This window comes from Sarcophilus harrisii, chromosome 4 (genome assembly GCF_902635505.1).
Source record: "Sarcophilus harrisii chromosome 4, mSarHar1.11, whole genome shotgun sequence".
NCBI lineage: Eukaryota > Metazoa > Chordata > Mammalia > Dasyuromorphia > Dasyuridae > Sarcophilus > Sarcophilus harrisii.
In genome coordinates, this window is record NC_045429.1 from 438858572 (window position 1) to 438883924 (window position 25353).

Below are 25353 nucleotides of genomic sequence, written 5' to 3' on the forward strand. Positions count from 1 at the left end.
ACCAACTCCACGGGTTCCTAGAACGCTCTTTCTGAGCCTGATGACGCCATCGCCATCAGTGAGATCGACCCCAGGAAACCCCAGGGGTTCCACTGAAGCCAAATGGAGAACTGCATGGGCCGGCCCCTGGCCGTGAGTCCGGGACTCAGCCCGGTTCTGGGGAACGCCCAGCTCCCTTTGAAGGGGCCTGGTGTCCAGACCCATCTGCGGTCCTCAGAGTGGGATGTTCTCTCACTGCAGAACAGCCCTCACAACAACGGCAGAGTCCGGAAGCCCACCTCTCACCAGAGTCATTCTGGAGCGGCTGCTCCCCGGCCCCACATCTCAGAACAGGCACAGGACTCCCCCCAAGCCGTTACTTTTTTTTTTTTTTTAAGAAATTAAATATTCATTTTAAAAAATTCCAGTCATTTCCCAATATTGGACCTATACCAAAGTACAACAAAGTAAACAAGCTGACACATCAGCCCCCCTAACAATGTGTGCCCCGTCCTGCACCCATGGCCCCCCATGCTCTGCCAAATGGGGAAGTCCTGCGACCCCCAGGGAGCTGTGCCTGGCCCCGATGCTCTTCAGTGAGGTTTTCTTTTACACTGCGATGCTCCGCCAGGGAACTTTCCCCGGAGTTTGCTCACTTCCCTCTGACCACTGCAGACGCCTCCCCCGGGGCCCAGGATTTCCTCCTGGCTGTCCCTTCTCACAGTACACGTCCCATACACACTTACGCCGTCATCATCTAGCTGACCACCCACAACACCTGTTGCCGGAAAGCTTCCTGAGCCTCTCAGGACCGATGCCGGCAGTGGGGCTGCCAGGTCCGAGGGGGCAGGTTGTTAGGGCCTTTCTGACCACGTTGCCGCTGTTTCACAGCAGCAGCCATGGCGGTCGGCTGGTACAGGTCTGTGTTTCCTGGAGGCATGAAGGTGCCCAGGGACCACTTGTAGGAGCCCGTATGACTATGTCAGCCACAAGCAGAAGCTGAGGGCCCGTCCTAGGCTGTGGGCTCCCCAGGGTGGCTGGGTAACTCCCGTAAGCAGGCTTTCATCTGCTGCAGCTCCTGCACCTGCTCGTTCTCGGGGCCGTAGTGTAAGGACAGGACCTTCTCCGCTTTCTCTATCACACTCACTGCTTCAGTGACTGCAAACCTGAGCCACAAGAGACAAGCAGAGGTCAGCCCTCCATCCGGTGATGGTGCACAGGGGTTCTGGGATGAGGAGCCAAGCCCTGGCTTCATGCAGCTCGGGGCAGCAGCCGACAGACATGGCGGGATACTAGGGACCAGGAGGCACACATAGCCTGTGGCAGCGTCCTCAGGGACACCAGCCCAGTTTCTAATGCAGCAATCCCTCTGAGAATGGACAAGTCTGCCCAACATCTCATCCTCCTGCTTGTACAATGTTGGTTGAGTATGTATGTATATTATCTGCTTCCTCCATTAGGCTGTGAGTTCCTTGAAGGTGGCAACAATTTTTGCCCTTATTTTGGATTCTCAACGCTCAATGGGGTGCCTGACATACAGCAGGAGCTTAATAAATGCTGCTGACTGACCAGTTGTAGGTCATTTCACCATTGCTCTCTCACTTGGGCACGAGAGTCCATCTCCCTGGTGCCTCTACACCCACTGAGAAGCTGAGGTCTGTGACTCCCCTGGTGTAGGAATCTGTGCCCCCCAAGTAGGCTGAAACCCAATTTTAATGAGACCTCCAAGATCTGGGGAGTTCAGAGGCTGCCCCAGGCTCCACAACTCGCCAGTGTCTGGGGCAGGATTTGAACCCAGACCTTCCTGAATCAGTCTGGCACTTCGCCTCTCCAAAGCAGCTTGGGAGCCTCCTTTAGCTTGATGCATTCAGTGGTTGCTACACTAACAGTTTGGGGGGGAGGGGCTGCTCAGAAACGCTGAAATCAGAGTTTCCAAAAGAAGGCAGAGACAATAGGATCAGAAGGTATGACTAACCCATTAAGGGGAGGGGGGGGCAGAAGACAGCCGAGTCCTGGTTGGTGAGGAATGAAGGGAGGGAAGGGACGGCCTGTTTGCCGTTCTGCTGCCTGGCACAGAGTAGGCATTTTAATGAGAGCCCAAAGGGCTGGATGGGGACACTGACCAGGGAGGGTCGGCAGCGGGTGGGAATGACGCATTCCCCTTGGGGAACCTATTTTGGATCTGAATGCGCGGTCATCTCTCAGCATGGTGCACAAATGTTCTCATTATGTCAGAAAGAGAGACCTTCAATTTTCCCCTGAAGAGGAAATAAGAAAGCTACTCAGAATTTCAAAATACCCTAAGGAACTTAATGAAGCTTCCAGGATGGGGACAAGGAACAAAATGTGCCTGGCTGAGGGCGGGCCAGGTGTGTGTGTCGGTGGAGGGTGGGAGCCTTACCCGTTGAAAAGGACCTGGGCCAACTTGAAAAGCTCATGGCCCATCTCCACACTGGCTGGTCCGTGCTGGGCCTTCACCACCTGAAGACTGTTTTGCAAATGGGCTGCAGATTTGGGCCAGTCCCCTGTCAGGAAAACACAGCCTAAGAGAATCGCAACCCCCACTCTATTACAGCCAAGACTTCTCAAGGGGAGGGTGGGAGGGGGAACTAAAGGGAGAGAGGGTCTGAGTTTGGGGGACACTGACTGAGGCTGTTAGAGCAGTTATACCAAGACTAAACAAGATGATTCCCCCCTCCCCTTGTGGGGAAATGCCTACCGAGGCTGGCGTAGGCCTGGGCCAGGCGGTCTTCGATCTCGCCCATCAACACGTGCTCCGAGGTCAAGAAGTCCTCAGCCTCCCGCCGGCACGCCAATAAAAGCTGGACGGCTCGAGCTTCCAAGGCAAGCAAAAGCGGCAGCAGCAGTTTAGGAGCCGGGGTCTCGGCAGATGGCGAGGAGCCTCCCTCCTTTTCCCTGCTTGTGACCCATCAGCTGCAGGCAGGGAGCAGAGGCCCCACACTGCTCTGGGGTTTCACTCCCCACCCCGCCTCTGCAAAGCGTGCCCCCTGGCCCTCTGGAAGTCCTATCTGGGACACAACCACACTTCTGGGAAGTTGAGTCAGTGAAGCCTTGGGATCCAAACCAAGGGGAATGACGCAGGGGCCCACACATGTCAGAGACAACGCTTTCGTCATGGGAGGTTTGCCAGCCTGGCTGCAGGAGCCACGCTGTCCAGCCTCCAAGGCCTTCCAACTGATAAAGCGGGTTCTGGTCTCTGGATGACACAGCCACCTTGTGGCTGACAAGGGGATAACCCCCTTACACTTAATGAGCATTTACTGAGCCTGAGAGAGAACAGCAGAGATGGGCGGAGAGGAGGGACTCACCTGTCCGGTCTCCCCTGAGTAGCTCCCCGGCCATCTCCACCCGCTGCTGAAGGTCTCCCAACTGGCCCAGCAGGTGAGCCCTGCTCACCTGGGCCCGGCAGGATCCGCTGCTGCAGCCCAGAGGGTCCAGTCCCTGGGGGAGACAGCTTTATTTACCTTTCTTTCTGGGCTGCGCCAACAGCCAAACCATGAGGGGAGGGTTGCTGTCAATTCTACTCAATTCAATCAGCATTAAGGTACTGGGCTGGGAGGAAGGGACACAGCTACAGAAGGGAGCTCTCTGCTCTCCAGGGGTGTACACTCTATGGACCACCAGTGGCCTTTTGCATCAGAAGATGCCTTTGGGGTTCTTGGCCCTGAAGGGGAGAGGGAACAGCATGTCTTCACATCATGGCCAAAGCCTGGCTGAATTTGGTAAGAGTGCTGCTCCAGAGTGAAACAGGCTGTCCTGGAAGGTTTTTTTTTTTTTGTTTTTTTTTATGATTTGTTCTTTGATCCTTATGATTAGATTAATTTCCAATAATTTTTAGGCTATGCTTCCACGGCCTCTTATTGAATATAATTTTTATTGCATTATAGTCCAAAAAGGATACATTTAATCTTTCTACTTTTCTCCATTTATTTGTGAGGTTTTTTGATGCCTTAATATATGGTCAAATTTTATGAAGGTGCCTTGTACAGCTGAGAAAAAGGTATACTCCTTTCTATCCCCATTCAATTTTCTCACATCTACCTTTTTCATCTTCAAATTTCTTTTCAGCTCCTTAACAAGCTGTGTAGGAAGGGAATGACTTAACTCTTTGAAGGAGGTATTCACACTGGTTGGAGAGGCTGGGGCTTTTTGTTGAAATAGGAATTGAAAGAGGGTTTCAGGGTTTAGAGGAAAGGATATTGGATTCAGAGACAGAGGGCCTACATTTGGAAGGCGGTTTAACCACCAATGGCCAATGTCACTGTAGACAGCTTTTTTGAGATTCTCTGTCAGGCTTCCTCATTTGTAAAATGAGAGACTACATGTCTCTCCAATTCCTTCCCAGTACAAAGCTCTGATTCACAAAGGAGGCTGAGGCTCCAGGGTTCATCTGCGCTGCTCCTCTAAGGACGACATGGAGACCCCTTGGAGATGGAGCCCTTTCAACCAGATTACTGCAGCCCGGACCAGCTACTCCTTGCAGTTGCCACAAGCCATTTTCTTCTCAGTTCCTAAACTTTACCTGAGTTTTTTGTTTTTCAAAATGGGCGGGTGTCAGCCTGAATGTCACTAAAAAGCAATGGCACTTGAAGTGGGCTGAATGTGGGTGGGGTGGGCTCCTGTCTGGTCATTTTCTAATATTCCATAAGATAATAGGCTTAGAGATGGAAGAGGTTTTAGAGGCCATCCAGTCTAATCCTCTGATGGGTTGGGGGATAAAGCAGCAGTAAATAATAAAGCCAGGATTAGAACCCAGGGCCTTTGACTACCTTTCTTATTATATTTTATCAATCAGTGCCTTGCTACACTAAAGTACCTTCCAACGTGCCCAAAGACTCAGAGAGGAAAACCTTCTTCTGCTGTGCGCTTGGCTAGTGTTGGGGGCTAGATCTGGAGGCAGGAGAGCCAAGGACCTGTCCCACCTCTGATACCCAGGAGCTGGGGGACCAGGGACGAACCTCTCTCTGAGCTTCCCTCTGCTCTAGTGTAAAACCGAAGCTGGGCCTGTACCCAAGGGAGAGCTTCTCATAGTTTGCTGTGAGGATCAACGAGAATGCACGTGAAGGACTTTATAACCTCGATGTGTTAGTTGTTGGCCGTTTATTGTTATTAGTGGTGGGAGAATCTGGGTGGCGGTGTGGAGAGTCACCCCCAAAACCAGGGAACACTTCTCTCCCAAGAATTTCAACCCATGGGCGGAGAGGAGAGCAGTACAGAAGGCAGAGACCCAGGGAGGAGGAGGGGTACCTGCAGAGCTGCCCTGCAGGTGGGGCAACGGAACCCGCCTTGCTTCGGTGTCACGCCGGCCCCGTGCACCTCTTCCTCCTGACAAGCCTGGCAGCGGCAGTCAAAGAAGTACTGAGATCTCAGCTTCTGCTGCCTCGTGGCAGCGTCCATGCGGCCCTCGTGAGGTCCTACCATGAGACACAATGGAGAGACAACATGGAAAGGAGGAGAAAGGCCCAACAGGGGATCCGTGACAACCCTCTCCCTTTATGATCCCCACAGGCAAACAGGCTCCATGGTCCCTAGAGCAGGAGACACAGGGGCACCGGCCAGACCACTTTCAGAAAAGAAGGCATCTGGAAAGGTCGATGCAGGGATGCGTGTGGGCCAGCCGCATGACGAGGGGGCCAGTGCAAGAGCCCTCCCTATTAGAGCTCAGACCCTTCTTCCTGGTAGTGTTGACGGGAGACCCCTAGGGGGTCCTCCTCCTCAGGAGTAGGGGCGGGGGGCTCACCGTAACAATGAAGTATCTCTTGCCCGCGTGCAATGAGCTGTGACGCGTGGACGGAGCCCACTGAGCCCCGGAAGGACAGGCTGGTGTTGGGGCGACATGAGTGGTTCATCAGGCTGATGGCAGGAAAGAGACCCGTGGCGAGACGGACCTGCTGGCACTCTGTAACAAGGTCCCCTTCCGATCCTGAAAGGGCCCGAGGACAGACACGTCAGGACAGCGCTTCCAGCCCAGCTACCCATTTCTCAGAAGGCAGAGATAGGAAACTGGGCCTTGAGCCTGTCTGACTCATGTCTTCAGAAGCGGATCCAGTATAAATAGGAAGGAACATGACTCACAGCATTCTCTTGTCCCCGGGAGGCAAAGGGAACGAACACATTTAAAGCAAAAGTCCCTTGGAATCTTGGAGCCTAATCATTCTTCCTTATTACCATCAAGAGGAGCCCAAAGATTAAAATATCTTAAATAATAATCAAAAAGGAATTATCGGCAGGGAAGCTTCCTGCCTGGTGGTACGAGAATGTTCGCGAGGGTACAGAGACCAGAGCAACTGGCAGGATTATTTCCCAGAGACGTTCCCAATCACTGTAAAGCAAATGCTTTGATTTATCAGACACTGGCTTGGTTAATTTAACAAGTGTCCTAGCCGCTGCCCAACTACATTTTTCACACATTTGCGTTAAATTTATGAAAGAATCTCTAACAGAAGCTCAGAGATAAGGAACCTCACGAAGGAAACTCTAGTCCAACCCAGCCCCAGCCCCAAATCCTCTCTAGACCATCACTGACATGGACATCCGGCCTTCCGAAGCCAAGGGAGTCCACCATCTTCCAAAGGGCCATTTTCCTCTCTCAGAGAGTGCACACAGGAACACTTTCCTCCCAAGGTCCGACTCTGCTCTCTATAACCTCCATCCACTGCTCCGAGTCCTGGCCCACTTGAGCCAAGGGGAGCAAGGCTAGTTCTCATTTCAAATGCTGAGCCCTATGGGCTCAGTGCCTGCTCTTCTGTTAGGTCCTCGTACAGCACGGCTGAGCTCCCACAGCCTCCTAACCTTTCCTGGGCTCACTCCAGCTTAGTGAGAACAAAGCCCAACCACCAGAGGGGGTCGGCCCCGGGCAGAGCACAGCCACATACACCCCTTTTGTCCTGGACGCTGCCCTCTCCACATCACACTGTTGGCTCAACTCGTGCTGATGGTCACTTAAGACCCCGAGATCTTCACATAAACACTTGTCTGTCCCTGCCTTCCTGTCTAGCCATCCTTTCCCTGGGAAATGGGTTCTTTGAAAACAAATGGAGGGCTTGACGCTGACTCCTAGACATGTCACCTAATTAGTTCTGCCTTATCGTTCTGGTCCGTCACATCTGTTGGGATCCTGATTCTGTCATTCACTGTGTCTGATCGCCTCTCCCACTTTATGCAGTCTCCAGTTTTGACAAGCATGCTCGCCATACCTTCATCAGTGATAAAAATGTTGAACAGTGGAGGGCTAAGTATAGATGCACACAGAACATCCTTGAGACATCTCGCTCTAAGTGAGCAGCAAGGAGACTGGTTTTGCTCATTCAATCCATTTCAAAAGCTACCAGGTTCCATGTGTCTGCCCAACATCTTCCCGGGAAACCGCTCCAACATCAGATCCCCCTGACAGAAATCTGAGAACTCGTACCAGCTGAGGCACTTGGATGGTTAAACCGTGTCTTTCCTTATCTGAAGGTCCTTTCTCTTGCAAAATGACTTTCCAGAAGAACACAGCCAATGACCAGGCCAGAGGCCCACAAGTAGCCACAACAGATGTTGCAAAATGCTGACGAGGAAGCTCCCATTCTTTCCTCACGGGACGGCCCTTCCCACAGAGCTGGGACAAATGTTGGATGCCGTGTCCCTTGTGCTGTGTCTCACTGTCCCAGAGAAGTCTTTAGTTACTGCTGAGACCCAGGCTACTTGCCATCGCAAAATAAATGCTGTCAATAAATGCCACAAAGGAAAGCATTTGCTGGCATTAAAAACATGTTTATTCACTTATTCACAAAAAAGCAGTAGGCAACACTGTTCCTCGCTGAGTGCGTTCTGGGGGACATCACTTTGCTTATCTCTCCTCCTGTATCTGTTTTCAGGCCATCATTCCAAAACTGTTTACTCTTATTTGAGACGCAATTCTAACAAGTTTGTTTAAACTGTTTTCCCAGGTCAGTGCACATAAAAGCAGCAAATTAGTGGAAAGGGAACAGTCGCTTACGGCAGACAGTGCTGGAACAGCAAGACATGTCAGCTAACCGAGAAAGAGGAAAGAAAAACGCTAATCGAGACAAGAACTTTAAAGGCCACAGGCAGTGTGGGGTCAGAGGGAGCAGGAATCCTACTTAAGACAGGCCAATATTTTCAGCAGTTACTCTACAGTAACGTCTCACTTATCAGAGGTCAGCTATCGAGTAACCTCAATTATCAGAAGCCAGCTGAGGGCCAGGATGGTGGGAAGGCAAACAGCCCCAGAGGGCACTGCTCTATTACCTGACAGTACATTAAGGGATGTGCAGAACACTGACCCTAAGGCATCAAGAAAAGGTTACGGCTTGTTCGCTTTCCTCTGTTTAAACAGCCAGAGAGAAGGAGGATTTCTGTCCCCAGCGGTCGGTTCCCTTGTCATTCTTGGATTATCCAAAGTAAATGAGGCCTTTCTCACCCAAGCCAGGGAGAGGGTAGGGTCCACGGCTTCCCTCCCTGGCCTGTTCCTCTAGTCGGATCACAGGGAAGGCTTGGATGAATAAAATTCCCAGATCTCCAAATAATGCTTTTTTTTTTTTTTTTTTGGAAAATGGCCCACAAATTTTGTCCCCTAAGGTATCGAAGAAGCATCAGCTTGAATGATGGGACTTTTGACTCCTCTCCTCTTTCCTGGAGGTGCTAATGAGCTGAGAAAATGCTCCATGGCAGGCAGGGCCAGTGCCCAGTATGGAGGAGCAGCCTCTGAATAATTCTAAGTGGACTAGCCCACTTCTCGGCTAGTGATAGCTGACAATCGACAGGAAAAGAGTTGCTAAAACTTTCCCTAAAAACATCACACTCCAGTCAGAGATATCAGCTTTGCAAATTATTTATGGATTCTCCCCAACAGGAGTGGGCTTGGGAACAGAAATGAGTGTTAGTTGGGTGTGTCTCTGATTGGGTTCCAAAAAACGTGATTTAGAAATTATCCATCATCCTTCTGTTGGCTGAGTCACTCCACTTTCATCTGAGCGCCAAGGGGCAGGACATGGCAGGCTGGCAGTCAGGGTCACTTCTTTCTGAGCCTAAGCTTCCTTCTCTGTAAAATGGGCCTAAGGAGGCTGACTCCATCTACTTGACTGTGAGGGAAGCGTCTTGTAAACTATAAAGGGCTGCATCAAATGGGACTGTTGTATAGATGGGAGATAGGAAAAGTACTTGTGGAAAGCTGATGGGATGGAGAGAGAGAAAGAGAGAAAGAGAGAAAGAGAGAGAGAGAGAGAGAGAGAGAGAGAGAGAGAGATGAATTCAGACAGTCAGAAAGGCAGACAGAGACAGGGAGAGAGAGACAAGAGAGACACAGAGTCAGAGAGAGGTGAAGAGAGAGGAAGAGCCAGACAGAGAAAGAACAAATAGGAGAGAGAGAGAGACACACACACACGCACACACACACACACACACACACACAGAGAGAAAGAGAAACAGAGAAAGTACAGAGAGACAGTGAGAGACAGAGACACAGAGAGAGAGAGAGATAGAGTGCCACACAGATCCTGCTCTCCAAGAGGCCCAGTGGCTGACCATGGCAAGGGGAGTATAAGGGGAAGGAAGGAGGTGGGCAGAGCTGCCATGTGTTTGCAGAGCTCTGATCAAGGAAGGGCCATCCAAGAATTTAAGAGAAGGAAAAGCAGGTGGGACAGGTGATTCTCATCTGAGGGGAGCAGGAAAGCCTTGAGAAAAGAGGACAGGGAGCAGAAGCGGGAGGGAGAGAAAACAGATCTATCAAGTAAGATAATGTGAAAAAAAAGACAAGGGGTCCCAAGCTGAGAAGGTGGGCCCGGGGGAAGACATGTGGAGGGGGTCAGGGTTAGCCAAGAACAGGGGAAGTTCCATCCTGGGTTCGGCCAGAGAGAAGTACTCAAGGCAGGAAAGGCTTGAAATGACAGCATCAGGAATTTACTCTTCCCAAAAATGGCAAGCCACTGAAAGTTGATAAAGAGAATATATTCAAGTGTCTAATTCTATTCTGCAATTATCAGGGTCCTCAGAATCAGGACTGAGTGCAGCCCAATTACACAGTTTTCCAAGAGGGCGCAAGGTAGTGCCTTGGAGGGTGTGGGGTGGGAGACAGATGGAACGTCCATACCCGCTGAGAACTTCTGGCTGTGGGAGGTAAGGGAAGGAGAAGTGGGAGGTTTCCCAGGTACTGTGGGATGAATGCTGGCTTTGGAATCGGAGGCCCCTCTCCTGTTACCTGCCACTCCTTTTGGGACTCGGTTTCCTCATCTGCCAGATGAGTGGGCAGGCCAGCTGGCCTCTGGGATCCCCTCAAGCCCCAAATCTCACAATTCGGAGAGGCAGCTTGAGGGCTTGTCTTGGAATGAGAAACATGTGAGATCCCATCCTGCCAAAAGACTCAGCCTGCCTCAGGTCTGCCATCTGTAAAATGGGGCCAGTACCACTGGTTATCTCTATCTCACAGGGATATGGGGAAAACTGGCTGAGCTAATATTGGCTGTGGAAAGGCTCCGACAGACTGTTAAGTGATACATCAGGGGGCTAAATGGTCCAGCGGATAGAACGCCGAGTTCAGAGGACCAGATACTTCCTAGCTGTGTGACCCGGGCAAGTCACTTAACCCCAATTGCCTTGACCAAAAAAAATTAAAAAGTTAAAGCAATACATCCAGTGCTGGTTGTCATCCCTCTCCACAAGCGGGCCCTACTGCCCTGAAGAAAAGACTTGGCTGGTGGAGACTGGCACAGGCCTTCTGCAGCAGACGTCTCCCACAAACACAGGCTGAGGCACGGCCCCAAAGGGAGAATTCAAGCTCCAGATTGCTCCCTTGAGAGTCATTGGGAAAATCCTGCCCACTGCGCCGAGCCCTCCTGGAGCCACTCAAATGGCCTTCGAGGCAGCTGCCCACTCTGTGGGGTCCAAGCCTGCCGGCCTTCTGATGCTCGACTGGAGACGCCCCTTCGCCCCAAGCTCTCTCCCCTGAGCATTAGAGAGGTTTCTTCAAAATTTCAAGAACAGGACTTTGGCAAATAGCACAACAAATGCCTCCTAGGTTCTCTGTCAGTCTCTCTTATTTAACACTTTAATCCTCCTTCTGTGTTACTAATGACACAGCTGCTAATGAAATTCAATGAGAACACTAAATTGGGAGGTGTTGGAACCCCAGTGAAATAATAAAAAGGGATAAAACCAAGATTAGAAATACGGACAGATTAAAACCAAATTAGATTTAATTAGAAAATGCAAGTGAATATATCCAAGGAAAAAAAAAGCAAACTCTGAAAGTTACTCAGTGGCCTTTGCTTGGAAAACAGGGATGGTGCAGGGAGGCAAGGGCCTGAGAACAGGCCAAGGGGCAGTGCCAGTGGGCAGTCCCGCACAAAAAAGCCACGGCCACAGGGGGCTTCGATTCTGGTTGCTCTCCCACTGGGAAGGGAAGTGAGGACTTTTATGAGACACCTCCCACAGGTGCCACCAAAAGCCCATTCTGCTGCATAAAGACCATTTTACAGATGAGGAAACTGAGGCTGACAGAGGTGGGCCAGTTGGCTCAGGGTCACACACCTTGATAGCATTTCATCCTAGACCTTCTTGGATCAGGTCCAGTGTCTACCTATTGAACCACATAGTTTCTACCCCAATTCCCCTGGACATTTACCTTCTAAAGAGCTGCATTATTGCATCACTTTTTGTAGACCCCCAGATCCCTTCAAAGGGTTTCTCCAAAGTCCCTAATTTCCTTTAAGACTCGGCCCCAGGGCCAGCTTGAAGCCCTTCTCCACCCAAGTCACTGGGCTGGCTACACTGGCGCGGAGTGTGGAGGGCAGGGCCATCTCACTTCTTTGGCACATAGTGGGTCCAGCACAGAGTAGGTGCTTAAGCAATTCTTGCTGACTGACTGAGCTCTTTGGCGCTTCACAGTAACCCTGGGAGGGAGGTGGGAAGGAAAGACGTTCTTGCACTTTTATAGAAGGGAGAAAGGAACTGTGCTAAGGGCGCAGTCAGCAGAATGAAGAGGGTCTAGAACTGGGTCAGTACTTACTGAATGCTCCCCCACTCCTTCCCTCTTTCTTCCCTTCCTTCCACTCTCCTTTCTTCCTTCCTCTCCTCTCTCCCATCTTCCTTTTCTTCTTCCCTCCCTCCCATTTCTCTTTTTTTCTCCTCTCCCTTTCTTCCACTTGCCTTTCTTTCCTCATTCTCTTCCTTCCTCCCTTCTTCCCTTCCTTGCGCTGAACTATTCCAGGATGCTTGGCTAACTCCTGGATGCTCCTTTAAGTTGACTTTCTTGTCAATCCCTCCATTATAAAGACCAAGATGGGACCCCCAGCCTCCCAGACCACTCCATTGGTCCCGTTTCCACCCTTACCCGCCTCCTGGAGGGCAGTCACTCCCTGGGCATTGCAGTGCAGCTGTAGTACGTGCCTCAGCATGGCCTCTGCCCAGACACTGGGCTCCGGGGTCCGCTCCGTGGTCAGGGCTGCCTCCTGCGCAGAGGGCCCCTGGGCCCGGGGAGGCCAGTCGGCTTCTCCCAGCTTCCTGCACAAGGCCACGATGCTGAGACCACACAGGAACTTGTGCTCCGGGCTGTGCTTCTTGGTGTGGGGCAAGAGGTGGAAGACAGCGTAGTAAGAGCTTTGGTAACTGCCATCCCTGTCGCACCCGGGAATTGGTACCCCAGACGCCCCCCCATGTGGGCTGCTTTCCGCCAGGTTGGGCCGAGTGTTCAGCTTCTGCCCAGGGGGCTGGCCGTCAGGTACAGAAGCAGCTTCAGAACTTACTGTTCCCTGAACCGTCTTTATAAGGTTGCTGACAGCCTCGAATCCGGCCAGGAGGACCGTCCTCAGCGCCACATGGCAGAAGACCCCTAGGGTGAGGAGTGTCCCCCCCAAGGGACATTCCACCCGGTGGTAGCGCTCCCAGGCCACCTGCAGACACTGCTGGCTGCAGTACTTGGCATAGCTGCAGCCCTCACAGGGAACCGTAGCCACAATAGGCTTCAAACACCGGTGACAATGGCAGTCTCCAGGGGTGGCTCGGCCGTCTCGCTGGGCTTCCAGGCCACGCCGTAACCCCGCTGTCTCTCCAGGGTTGAGGACACTCACAAAAGCCTCCTCTTTTACTAGGAGTTCACCTGGAAAAACATCCTCGGTGGCGATCAGATAGCGTCCTCTGGAAGGGTCACTGCGCAAGCTCACGGACAGCGACGTGCCGGGAATCCGTTCATTCTTGGCCCTGGGACCGACCTCTTCGGAGGCATGTGATACACTGAGGGGAGGAGCCTCTCCAGGGCCCGTGTCCTCCCGCACCCGTGCTTTCAGATGGCTGAGCCTCCTCTGCAGGGCCTGGAGATCAGGAGCACCGGTGCTGGCCTGCTGGGCTGCCCCACTCTGCTCCAGGTCTCGAACAGCCAGGGCCGCCTCCTGTTGTCTGCCCAGGGCCACGAGGCACTCCGCCTTGCGCAGCATCAACTTGGGTCGCAACCTTTCTGGGTACCCGTGCCTCTGTGCTCTCCCAATGTCCTCGAGGCATGTCTAAAATTAGAGAGGAAACAGGACTATGACTTCCACTCTTCACAAATGCTTTACAAAGGAAACCTCTGGTTGTCCCCAAACTTGAGAACCTGCAAGAACACCTCAATAGGACCTTTCTTTGGATAAACAGGTCTCACATTAGATGCCTGCCTTACAACCAATAATCCTTGCAATGAGGGTGGGGAAGTTTACAAGGTGATTCCGACTGTGTCACTGCTCTGCTCAAGAAGCTGCAAAGGCTCTCTGGGGCCTTGAGAAGAAAAACCAAGCTCCAGACAACAGTCTGGCTCCAATCAGAGAGAGACACCAGGATGATTCCTCAGGATTCTCCCTCAGGCACTGGATATCCTAGTCCTGATACTGTTCCCTGTACAGGACCCTCCCAAGCCCTGAAAGCTCTGTCCTCCCCTCCAGGGTGATCCAAGTCTCCCCTCCCTCAGAGGCCTTTCCTCCGGCCCTGCACTGCCCCCCTGGGACATGGTTTGTACTGGTTCTGAATACGCTCTCTATTTACCCCTGAGCAGGCCATAGGACCCTTCCTGTAGAATGTAACCTTCCCGAGAGCAGGTACTGTCTCGCTTTTGCATTTGTAGCTCTCGTATGAGATGTGTATGTGTGTGTGTGGGGAACAGCAGGGGTTTAATAAATGATTGTTGGTTGATTCTCTCAACCATTTGAGTTAATTTCTGTTCAAAGTAGATTTTTGGTAAAAAACTGCAATCCATTTGTGACAATCTTATAAGCTAATTTTTTATTTCTTATAAAAGGCTTATTTTTTTATTTCTTAAAGCCACTTTCTTCCTCTGTAAGCCTGGCCCTTTCCCCACAGAACCCAAGTTCAAGCCAGCTCCAGTGAATGTCCAAAACCCATCATGTCACAAAGCAACTTCAGGTCATCTCCATTAGCCTGGATGATCCCCCAGAATGAGTCCCCCAGGAATTGCCAATGAGTTTCTATACAGGGGGAAACCACCCCCACCCAGCCAGGGACCTCTTGCCTCATACCAGGACTCTATCCAAGGGACCAGATCTGCCATGTGCCAGCCCAGTTGGATGCTGTACAGATGACCAGAGCCACAGCAAACACATGGGATCAGAGATGTAGAAGTGGAAAGGACACTGGTGGTCACCCAGGGACCTCTTCTTCCTCATTTTAAAGAGGAAGCCCACCTAAACCCAGAGAGGGGGGTTGGCTGGCTCGGGTCACAGTCCCTTCAATCCTGGAACACCGGCTCCTTGGCTGGAGACCCTGCATTCTGGGCCCAGGCACTCGCTCTGGCCTTGCCCGTGCCTGGAAGGATCTCCCTCCACTCTTCCACCTACTGTCCTTCCGGGATTCCTTGAAGTCCTGACTAAAATCCCACCTCCTCCAGGAAGCCCGGAGCTTGCTTTGCACAGATCCGTTTGCATGCCGCCTTTCCCATCAGAATGTGAGGGCAGCCACTGGATTTTGCCTTTTTGTACCCTCAGTGCTGAGCCCGGTGCCAGGCCCACGGCAGCTCTTATAATTGTTTATTGAATGACTGAGTGACGGAAGTGTCTGAGGTGGCCCCGAGCCACTGTTTTCCCAACAAATCCAACCCTGGGTCCCTTCCATGGCTCCGTAGCAGAGGCTTTAGAGAAGCTCAGGAGGCACCAGGGGCTTCTCGTTTCATAACTGGCCTGTGTAAGCTGCTCTCCCCACAGAGATCCCGGCAGTGGGGCAGGGCCTGGTGTCAGCCCATTTACAAGGAGTAAGAGAGAAGCAAAGGGGACCCGACTTGGCCCCGGGCCCAGCCCGGCTGCAGGCAGTCTCTGAATCACGGCCTCCCGGGTTCCCATGCAGCGGCCCCCTCCTCCCAGGCCCCAACCATGCGTGCCGCCACTCGGATGCCAGAAGCCATGTTTGATTTTGTCTAGGCTTGGTCCCACGGGGACCCAAGACTAAAAGAGAACTGCTTCCCTTTGATGGGAAGTACTTGTTTGATGAAGGAATTGAGGAAATCTCAGACAAAGAAAGGCAGAGAGATCAGAGTCTCCGAAGCTACAACCAAACCTCAAGAGTCTCACAAAGGTTCAAACCTCTTTTTTCTTTCCAGGCCAGGAAGACAGGTGGGCAGAGCTGAGCTGGGGGCTTTGAAAGAAGAACTTCCAGTCCCCCCCCCCCCCCCAGGGACCACCTACAAGGAAAGGTCAGAAGAACATCTTCTCCTCTTGGCTCCCACCCAAGAGACCGCTTACCCTCCCAGGGGAATCCTGCACCCCCCAAGTCTTCCTGCAGGCCCTGGGTTCCACACCAGCACTCACCTACCACCCCATAAGACACATTACAGCTGCTTTCTTGCTGGAAACAGCAGGCCCCACTTGGAGAGACGTCTCTCCCCCATTCCATTCCTTTATGACTTTCCTAGTACTCATGGGCTTTGGGGGGGGGGGGCAGAGTTTATTGACATTGCTGTGACTCCTGGGTAATAAAAGCCCTTCTCTGCCCATGACTCTGGGCATCCTGGTACTCACCTCATACTGAGCCAGATGGAAGAAGGCCGCAGAGCGATTGGCAAAACACAGCGCCATTTCCTGAGTGTTGGGTCTCGCATGGGATGCTCCCTGCAAGAGGGATAAGGAGAGGCTAGTGAACGGAAAGAGCTTTATCAGAGGACAAAGCCTCGCGTTCCATATCCACTCCTACTTGTCAGGGCATCCACTTGGGCACAATCTTGGATCTTTCTGGAGTGAGCATGATGAGAGTAGCCCCGCCTAGCTTCCAGGCCAGGCTGTGGATCTGAGGGAACAGGTTAAAAGCTCAAAAGTCTTTGATCCATCACATGGGGCCTGTGTCCCAAAGAATCATAAAAAAGGAAAAGGGATGCCTCTCAGGTGGGGAATGGTGGTCTATGAATGTTATAGCATATTACTGTTCTGTAAGACACGACCACCAGGGTGGTTTCAGAGAGGGCTGGAGACATTGACAGGAACTGATCATCAGGACCCCCAGGGGAATCTGGTCCATTCCAGTTCTTGGTCATGTCCCCACATACAAGCCCAGTGATTGACCAGGAGGCCAGGAGAGACTGCACCATTGAGTAACAGATTCATTTCTGGGTCTTTCTACCTCTGTCCCAAAACGGACAAGAGGACTCCCAAGGTTAAGTCCAGCTTCCCACAAAAACAACACCTATGGGCCCCAAACTGTGAGGCTGGTGAGAAAATAACATTCTGAACAAACAGGAAAACGGGAAGATCTATCAACACAAATATCCACCAAGAATTCCTCGGCTCTCAGAGGAGCCGTGTGAAATTCCTGGCAAAGCGGAGCCGTGGGCACCATTGCCACAAGCTCAGTAGCCATGACAGACATGGGTGGCTCACAGTGGAGCCAGCAGTCCTCAAGTCTTGGGTTTCCAGACCAACGTCAGGACTGAGGCAGGGACAGGAAGCCCAACTCCACAACCTTGGTTCCACTTCCTTGCACCGAAAGGGAAGGAGAGGGAACTTCTCAGGGTGCTGCTTTCCTTGGGGCACGTTTTCCATGTTTAGTATCCTGGTCCATGTCAGGCCTGAACTCAGTCCAAAAATTCCAAAGCCCGAAGACCCTCTCCACAATCTATGATCCCCTGGACCTTATGATGAGGTGTGTTCTCTTGCGGCCCAGTGGGGTACACTGGTACCCCAGAGGCAAGAGGCATGGAGAGTGAAGCAAGTTCTTCAGGTCTATGAAAGGGCCAGGATGTCTGTGGGTGGATCTGATCGCTCGCCACTCAGGAAATGTCCCCGAGGGTCTTGAGCACCGCATGGCCATGGCTGTCTATGACCTATTTGTTCTTCAGTTAAAGGTCCTGCACAGGCCCAGCAAAGCACAACTCTCACCAGCTCATCCTCTTACACGTTTCACGGGCCTCCTTCACTGCCTTGCTGAGCCACAGAGTGACCCTGGGATCTTAAGGCTTTACCAGTGGAGGGCAAGCTCTGGCAACCTCCAAGGAAGGTCCGGGGACATCTGCCCTTTGAGGTCAGCCTAGTTAATGGGCTCAGAGAGTCCTTGCCAGGTGGGTCATAGGGTGGGAGGGTTTCCTGCCCCAGCCACTCCCAAAGGCCATCGGCCGAGTCACCCCGGGCTCCATTTGTGCTCCCACACCCAGGGCATCAGAGATCACTGAAGGGCTTCACGCAGAGATGGCCTGTGACCCGGTGGGGCTGACAGACCCAGCCCGGCAGGAGGTCCAGGCGGCTTGGGACCACACACAGGTGCTAGGACTTAGGAACCGAAGGCTTTCTTTAGGGAATGCAGCCCCCGGCACAAGGCTCCCTTTGTTCCCTAAGCACAGCCCAGGAGGCTCTGCCAGGGTCCTCCTTTCTGCCCAACCTCTAGTTACAGACCGAGTCTGAGGGCAGTGACAGCAGTCACTGGGGCAGTCCAGGGTCCCAGAAGGCAGAGCCGCCCCCTGCTGGGCTGGCCCTGCCCCCCACCTTGGAGTAGAGTCCGGCGGCAGCCTGGTAGGCCTTCCTCAGAAACGCCTTGTTCCCTTCTTCCTTATACAGGAGGCAGGCGTCGGGATCCTTCTCCACTGAGAAACCCTCAGCAAGCCTCTGCAAGAACCCCTCGTCTTCAGGCCTGCAAAGAGGAGACAAGGCTCAGCCAGAGGCAGACCTGGGCCTCAGAGGCCCCGGCTCAGTGCGCTCATTTCCTGCCCCTGGGACCGGGGTCGAGTCCCCCTCTCCCCGGCTCTCAGAAGGGCCGCTAGCACAAGGGAAGCTGGGCATGGAGCCTGGGGGAGGCTGGGCAAGGCCGGCACCTTCCAGCCGACTGGCTCAGGCTCATGGTTTCCTTCTACTACAAGGACCAATCCTTTCCATCAGCATTAATTAAGCACCTGCTGTGTCAGGTGCTGAGGCTCTCTGGGGCAGGAGGAACAAGATCTGCACAGAGAACGGCCACCATGCTGGGACCCAGTGACTCCTGGGAGCCGGGCAGGCCGTGTGGGAAGGTTAGAGACGCGATGGAGCGCTGGCTAGAACAGCATCATCAGTTTGATCCCAGAGCTGTTGAGGAACTGCCCCGTGCAATCTGACTCCGGGTGCCCTCCACCACGGGTGCCAACGCCAGGCTCCTCACTGAGGGAGCTCAGACTCCCAGGGCTACGACTCTGGGGAAAGTCCTGGCCTTGGCAAACACGTGTGCAGCCTAAAGACCCCCAACGTCCCCGTGCCCTCCTTGGCACTCCTGCCCTCGAGGCTCCTCCCTCAGAACTCTGGGGATGGGGGGATGGGGGGGGGAAGGAGGCAGACCATTAGCCGGCTTTCCTACAGAGCTGTAGAGTGCCTGGCCCCCTGCAGGCCCTCAGCGCCAGAATGCACACGGCTGGCATGCCATGGAGGGCAGCCTCCTTCTTCCTTAAGGCGTACTCCCCCCCACTCAATGGTGCCAGTGGGAGCTCCCTGTGCCACCCTTTGGTTAACCCCCACCGTGCAATGGCCAACTTAAACCTCGCCCTGAGAGCAGCAGGGATGGCCTCTGGCTCCAGCTGAGCGCCGGCAGGACCCTGGCCTGGCCCAGAGGCAGAGCACTGGCCACCCTTGGGTCTGGAAGGCCTCGGTGTGGAGGGACTGTGCAAGGCTGGCCCTGCCTCTCCTGGGGGTTTCTGCCTGTGACTGTGGCCATGTCCGGACGGCCCGATCAGGGCCTTGGGAGGGCTGCAGGGTCACAGCTGTCTTCACACTAGTGGTGAGAAGCTGCCATTTTTGGGGGGAGTGAGTGTAAAGGGGTTTTGGGGACAAAAAGTGAGAAGAGCTGCCAGATGGAATGGAGGCTTCTTCCGATCCAGAAAAGGACAGAGCGGGCGAGCTGATCCTTATGGAGGATAACCTGGGGAAGCTGAGACAAGGGCACGATCTAGCTGCGGGAATGGGGTCGTGGCCATCACGTCAAAGAGCCTGACGCAGGCCGGGGGGCCGCCGTGACTTACTGGAGCAGGGAGGAGCAGTGCCGAAGGACCTCTCGCAGGGCACTGGTGCGGAGCGCCGCCTGGGCAGACGATGGGAGCTGCCGCCACCGCCGGTGCACATGGGCCCGCCACTCCTCCACGGGCAGGTCCATGATGCCGCAGACCTGCAAAGTCAGGGGAAGAGCCACGTCAGGTTTTGTGATTTGGGCGCGCCCACCTCTTCTTGCCGCTCTAGCCCTCGGCGCCCATTCTATCCGCGGAGTTTTCTTGGCAAGGACCCTGGAGTGAGCTGCCATTTCCTCCTCCCATGGGTTACCTCAGACAGGTTTACCTGACTTGCGCAGGGTCACCCAGCCAGTGACTGAGGCTGGATTGGAACTCGGGCCTCCCGACTCCAGGCCCACCGTGCCATCACTGAGCCATCTAGCTCATCGCTGCCCTTTTCCAACACTCCCCAGTCAGGGGACTTTGGCACGTGGCCTCCCAACCCGCTCTAGCTGTAAGGCAGCCTGGCACAAGAGAAAGTGGCTGAACCCAGGATCAGGAACCACCACGAGAGGCAGGGGCCAGCCTTGCACAGTCCCTCTGTGCCGAGGCCTTCCAGACTAGTATGTGGCCAAGGACAAGCCACCCCATGGCCTAGAGCCTCCGTTTCCTCGTTGGGAGATGTACATAATCCCCGCTGGAGGAGCCGCCTTCATCGGGCTGTTGTTGGTCATTGCCACGACCGTCCCCCCAAGCTGTAGTACCCGGAGCACCTCCCTCGGTTGGAGGCTGAGCCCCTGTGATGCAGCCACACTGTGCCAGGACCAGCCTGGGAGCCTCAGGCCAGGCTTCCTGCCCTTCCTCTTTCTTGCCCAAGGCACACAGAAGGGGTCGTTAACCTAGGGAACACCCACCTAGCCTCCAAGGGCTCCTGGCCAGGTCTGAACTGTAGTGCTAAGAAAAGCCGGCAGCTCCTCATTCATTCAGCAAGCACCTATTAGGTGCCTTCTACTTGGCCCAGCTCTCACTGCCATGAGGCTTTTCCTTTTGTTGTTGCTCTACTGCGGTCAGTCCCATTTAGGGTTTTCATGGCGAAGACACTGGAGCGGTCTGCCATTCCCTTCTCCAGACCATTTGACATGTGAAAAAACTGAGGCACACAGGGTGACGTGACCTGCCCAAGGTCACGCAGCCAGGAGGGACAGAGACTAGGTTTGAGCTTAGTTTTCAGGCCCCACACCCTATCCACTGTGCCAACCTGGTTATTTTTCCTTTTATCACATCTAACTCTGTAACCCTGCAACTCAGACTGCTCAGTTGTGTTTTCTCCAGGGAAACTGTTAATGGACAGGGAAGCTCCCAGGAGAAGTCACCCTAAGCCTGCACGCTCCCTCATGTCTGCCTCCTTAAAGATATGGCTCAGGAACTACTTCCTACTTGAAGCATTTTCTGATTGAGACAAGGGCTAGCGTTCTGTCTCCCAAACTATTTTGTATTTAATTTTTATGCATATGTATTCATTAATATGTATTATGCTATGTGTCTATTTAGGTGTTACTTGTCTCCCATTGGATTGTAAAGTCATTGTGAGAAGGGATTATTTTATTTAGCCAATCAACTAATATACTTAGATTAGTCTGATTAGTTTGAAGAAGAAACCCTGTGAAGTGATCCCATTATTCAAATCTATATTGCATATTTCTACTGGGTTGGAACCAGTGACCATATTTAATACAATTATAACCCCAAACAGACCATCTGAAATGCATGTGACTATTTCACAGGTTCATTATTCACATAAATCAGGACCTAGCTCTATTCAGTGCCTACCATGTGCCAGGTACTATGCTAAGTGTTGGGGATATAAAGAAAGGCAAAAAAGTTAGTTCCTGCCCTGTAGGAGCTCACAGTCTAACAAAAAAACTGAACAAACAAGATATCAACAGGAGCGTGTATGGGAAAGCTTCTTGCAGGTGAGTCATTAGGGGTACCAGGTACAAGGGTAGATGTCAAAAAAGGCCCACTTGTGTGATGGCCCTGTTAGCACCTGGATACCTTAGAATCAGCCGGAGTCAGGATAAGCAAAAGTCTTTGATCTTTATTCTTTGTCTTTAGAGGTAGGATTGAATTGGATGGAAGAAGAATCTCCTTGACCTCTCCTCTTCCCCTCCCGCCCAGAAGTGACCCTGGCTAGTCTTACTCCACTCCCTATTCCCTCCTACAATTCTCTGTATACACCAATCATTGAGCCAGCACAGGATAGTGGGAAGGACCATTTTCCAAGCAAATGCTAATAGAGTATTGTCCAATCGGTAATTAGCCTTAAGTGCTCAGTTGTCTAACCTCAGTGCATGAACTCAAGAGTTTCAGCCCTTTACAGACCCGGCTTGGGGTAAGGAACACTTTCGCAACAATCAGAGCTATGAAAGTGGAGTGGGCTGCCTTCAGGAATACGAGGCTCTCTCGGTGCATGGCTTCAGTCAAAGGCTGTATTATTGCCCATTAGGTTTGCTGTAGAGGTTTTTGACTCAGGGTCTGTGAATATTTTAAAAAATATTTGGATAGCTGCACTGCAGTACAACTGATTTCCTTCATAATCCCATTGCTTTATTCATAGAAAGTAAAGCCCTCTGGCTAAAAAGAGGGGTCCTTTTCAAGTGTAGGATGTACTAGGTGTTCACTGGGGTCTTTTTCAGCTCCAAAATTGAGGCCAAATGTTATGTTTGGGGAGGTTCCTCATCAGGATGGCAAAAGCAAGATGCATATATCCGAGATAACAATTTTCACAGATTATCTACTAAGTCACTAAGGAGTGCAATTTCCATAAGTAGAGAATAACCACATCAATGAAGTCATAATCCGTGAACAACTAAAGTATTCTAGTGTAGAACTTTGCTTTTTCCCAGTTGCTTGGTTCTAAAATTACCTGTTCTACTAAGCAGCTAAGTGAGTAAATCAGTGCTCCTGGGCCCATGGATTCTTGAAATCCATAAGTTCACAATCAGTCCATCAGTCCGCCCTCAAAGCCAGGTGGCTCTGGCCTCCTTTCCCAGGAGAGCACCCCTCCCTCATTCTATCCCCTTTCATAGCAGCCCTGACACTGCAATGAATTCCCTTATCTCTGCCTCTTATAATCTCTCAGTTCCCTCAAGATTCGGCCAAAGGGTCTCCATCTAGATGACATCTCTCCCCAAAATCTTGCATTTTCTTCACATGTACAAGATCATTAATTACTTATGCATAGAATGTGAGCTCATGATGACATTTCTCTCCCAAAGTACTTAGGTAAGTAATAATTGCTTATTCCATATCAATCCTCCAATGAGACACTAAAGGGATCTTGTGAAAACACTCATCTGACCCAGTAAATTCCACGAGCTTCCTATTACCTCCAGGAACAATTACAAAATGCTGGTATTCAAAATCCTTCATAACCAGATGCCTCCTCCCTCCCTGTCCTTCCCTACCAGACTCTTTGATGCAGGGACTCCAGCTGCTCCACAAACAAGATCCTTCATCTCCTGCTTTGCCTTGGGCTCTCCCTCCTCCATTCTTGACCTCCCTGCCTTCCTTTATGTTTTATTTATTTTTTTACTATTTTCCTTTTAATTAGTTACTTTATTTAGTTTTACCAATTTTTTTCTCCTTTAGTCTTCTCTTTATATTCTTTTTTTGTAATAATTTCTTTATTTTTAATACACATTACTTTATGAATCATGTTGGGAGACAAAAATCAGAGCAAAAGGGAAAGACCATAGGAGAGATAAAACAAAACAAAAAGAAGCGAACTAGCACGTGTTGATTTATGTTGTCTCCTTAGTTCTTTTTCCGGACGCAGATGGCATTTTCTGTCCCAAATCTATTGGGGTTGCTTTGGATCACCCTGGCTTCCTTTTAAGCCGGAACTAAAAGCCTTCCCCAATGTTCTTTAGGTAATTTCCTATTTATCTCATACTTGTGGGTACAATTGTTAGTTTGCTGCCTCTATTAGATTTACATCTATTATATAGATTTAATCTATTAGACTGTAAGCTCCTTGAGGGTGGGAATTTCTCTTTGGCCTTTTTTTTGTATCTCGGGCACTTAGCATAGTACCTAGGAAACAGTAGGTGTCTAATAAATGCTTTTTCCTAATTTATTTAGTGTTTACTTTCTCCCTCCTTTCCTCCTGCATCTCCCCCACTCAACGAGAAGGCAAACAATGGGCCATCAATCATGCACGTGAAATCATGAGAAACGCATTTCCCATCCACAGTATCACAAAATAAAAATAAATGAGGGCGTTATTCAGTAAACGTTGCTAATTATTTCCAGCACCTCGAGTTTGTCTGGTCCTTACTTTGACAGACGCTTGTGGAACGGCTGCCCTGGGGAGCACAGGCTGCCCCGGGGAGCACAGGCTGCCCCCGAAACTTAGTTTCTCAGGATGTCAGTGTAAGTACATTGTTATTAAGGACCTTTAAGGTCAGCATTGCACCCGTGGGCCCGTTGGATTCTCCCCCCACATATGAGCAAGTACAAAAGGGAACATTCACGCCCGCCACCCGCCTCAGTTTCCCCACCTGCCTCCCAGGGCGGTGAGAATGCAAGGAGATGGTGACTGTACCCCCCACAGTGTACAGTAGGTGCCCAATAAATGCTTCCTCCCACTTTAGCAGGCGCCCAGTAAGTGCTCCCTCCCGCTTCAGCAGGCGCCCAGTAAGTGCTCCCTCCCGCTTCAGCAGGCGCCCAGTAAGTGCTCCCTCCCGCTTCAGCAGGCGCCCAGTAAGTGCTCCCTCCCGCTTCAGCAGGCGCCCAGTAAGTGCTCCCTCCCGCTTCAGCAGGCGCCCAGTAAGTGCTCCCTCCGCTTCAGCAGGCGCCCAGTAAGTGCTCCCTCCCGCTTCAGTAGGCGCCCAGAAAGTGCTTCCTCCCGCTTTAGCAGGCGCCCAATAAATGCTTCCTCCCGCTTTAGTAGGCGCCCAGAAAGTGCTTCCTCCTGCTTGAGGCGTAATAAATGCTTCCTCCGCTTTAGTAGGCGCCCAGTAGAGTGCTCCCTCCCGCTCAGCAGGCGCCCAGTAGGTGCTCCCTCCCGCTTCAGCAGGCGCCCAGTAGGTGCTCCCTCCCGCTTCAGTAGGCGCCCAGTAAGTGCTCCCTCCCGCTTCAGCAGGCGCCCAGTAGGTGCTCCCTCCCGCTTTAGCAGGCGCCCAATAAATGCTTCCTCCCGCTTTAGTAGGCGCCCAGAAAGTGCTTCCTCCCGCTTTAGCAGGCGCCCAATAAATGCTTCCTCCCGCTTTAGCAGGCGCCCAGTAGGTGCTCCTCCCGCTTCAGCAGGCGCCCAGTAGGTGCTCCCTCCCGCTTCAGCAGGCGCCCAGTAGGTGCTCCCTCCCGCTTCAGCAGGCGCCCAGTAGGTGCTCCCTCCCGCTTCAGCAGGCGCCCAGTAGGTGCTCCTCCCGGCTCAGCAGGCGCCCAGTAGGTGCTCCCTCCCGCTTCAGCAGGCGCCCAGTAGGTGCTCCCTCCCGCTTCAGCAGGCGCCCAGTAGGTGCTCCCTCCCGCTTCAGCAGGCGCCCAGTAGGTGCTCCCTCCCGCTTCAGCAGGCGCCCAGTGGGTGCTCCCTCCCGCTTCAGCAGGCGCCCAGAAAGTGCTTCCTCCCGCTTTACGGCCAGGGAAAGGGAACCCGAGAACAGGGCGCCCCGCGCCGGCCCCACAGCGACGGGCGGCTCCGCGCCACCGCTCTCACCTGGACACCGCGGCACACTTCCGGGCCGGCCTCCCAGTCGCGCGTGGCTCCTCCTCCGCGTGGGCCCGGTTCCGCCGGGAGAGCCCCCGGACGCGCCGCTCAGGGGCCGGACGCCGGTGGGCGGGGCCTCCCATCCTCCCCGCGCTCGAGGAAACCCGGCCAATGGGCTGCCGGGCTGGCGCTCTGAGCCCGCCTCCCACGCCGCCCGCGTCCGGAGCGCGAGAGCGACGCGCGT

At 52.7% G+C, this 25353-nt stretch overlaps 1 protein-coding gene across 2 annotated transcripts; it reads right to left on the reverse strand.

The window, feature by feature from the left end:
- Positions 1–244: 244 nt before the first annotated feature.
- Positions 245–25200, reverse strand: SMYD4 (SET and MYND domain containing 4). 2 transcript variants are annotated; one of them, XM_031967795.1, is made up of 11 exons: positions 25119–25200; positions 19439–19581; positions 17943–18087; positions 15993–16082; positions 12332–13496; positions 5741–5923; positions 5248–5414; positions 3309–3441; positions 2699–2815; positions 2381–2504; positions 245–1145 (listed from the first exon to the last, which is right to left on the reverse strand). In XM_031967795.1, the coding sequence occupies exons 2-11, from the start codon at positions 19567–19569 to the stop codon at positions 992–994; spliced, it is 2409 nt and encodes an 802-aa protein (XP_031823655.1). In that variant the 5' UTR covers positions 19570–19581; positions 25119–25200; the 3' UTR covers positions 245–991. The 2 variants fall into 2 exon arrangements, with proteins under 2 accessions (XP_031823655.1, XP_003770178.2); XM_003770130.4 differs by lacking the exon at positions 25119–25200 and having other exon boundaries at positions 19439–21504.
- Positions 25201–25353: the final 153 nt, after the last annotated feature.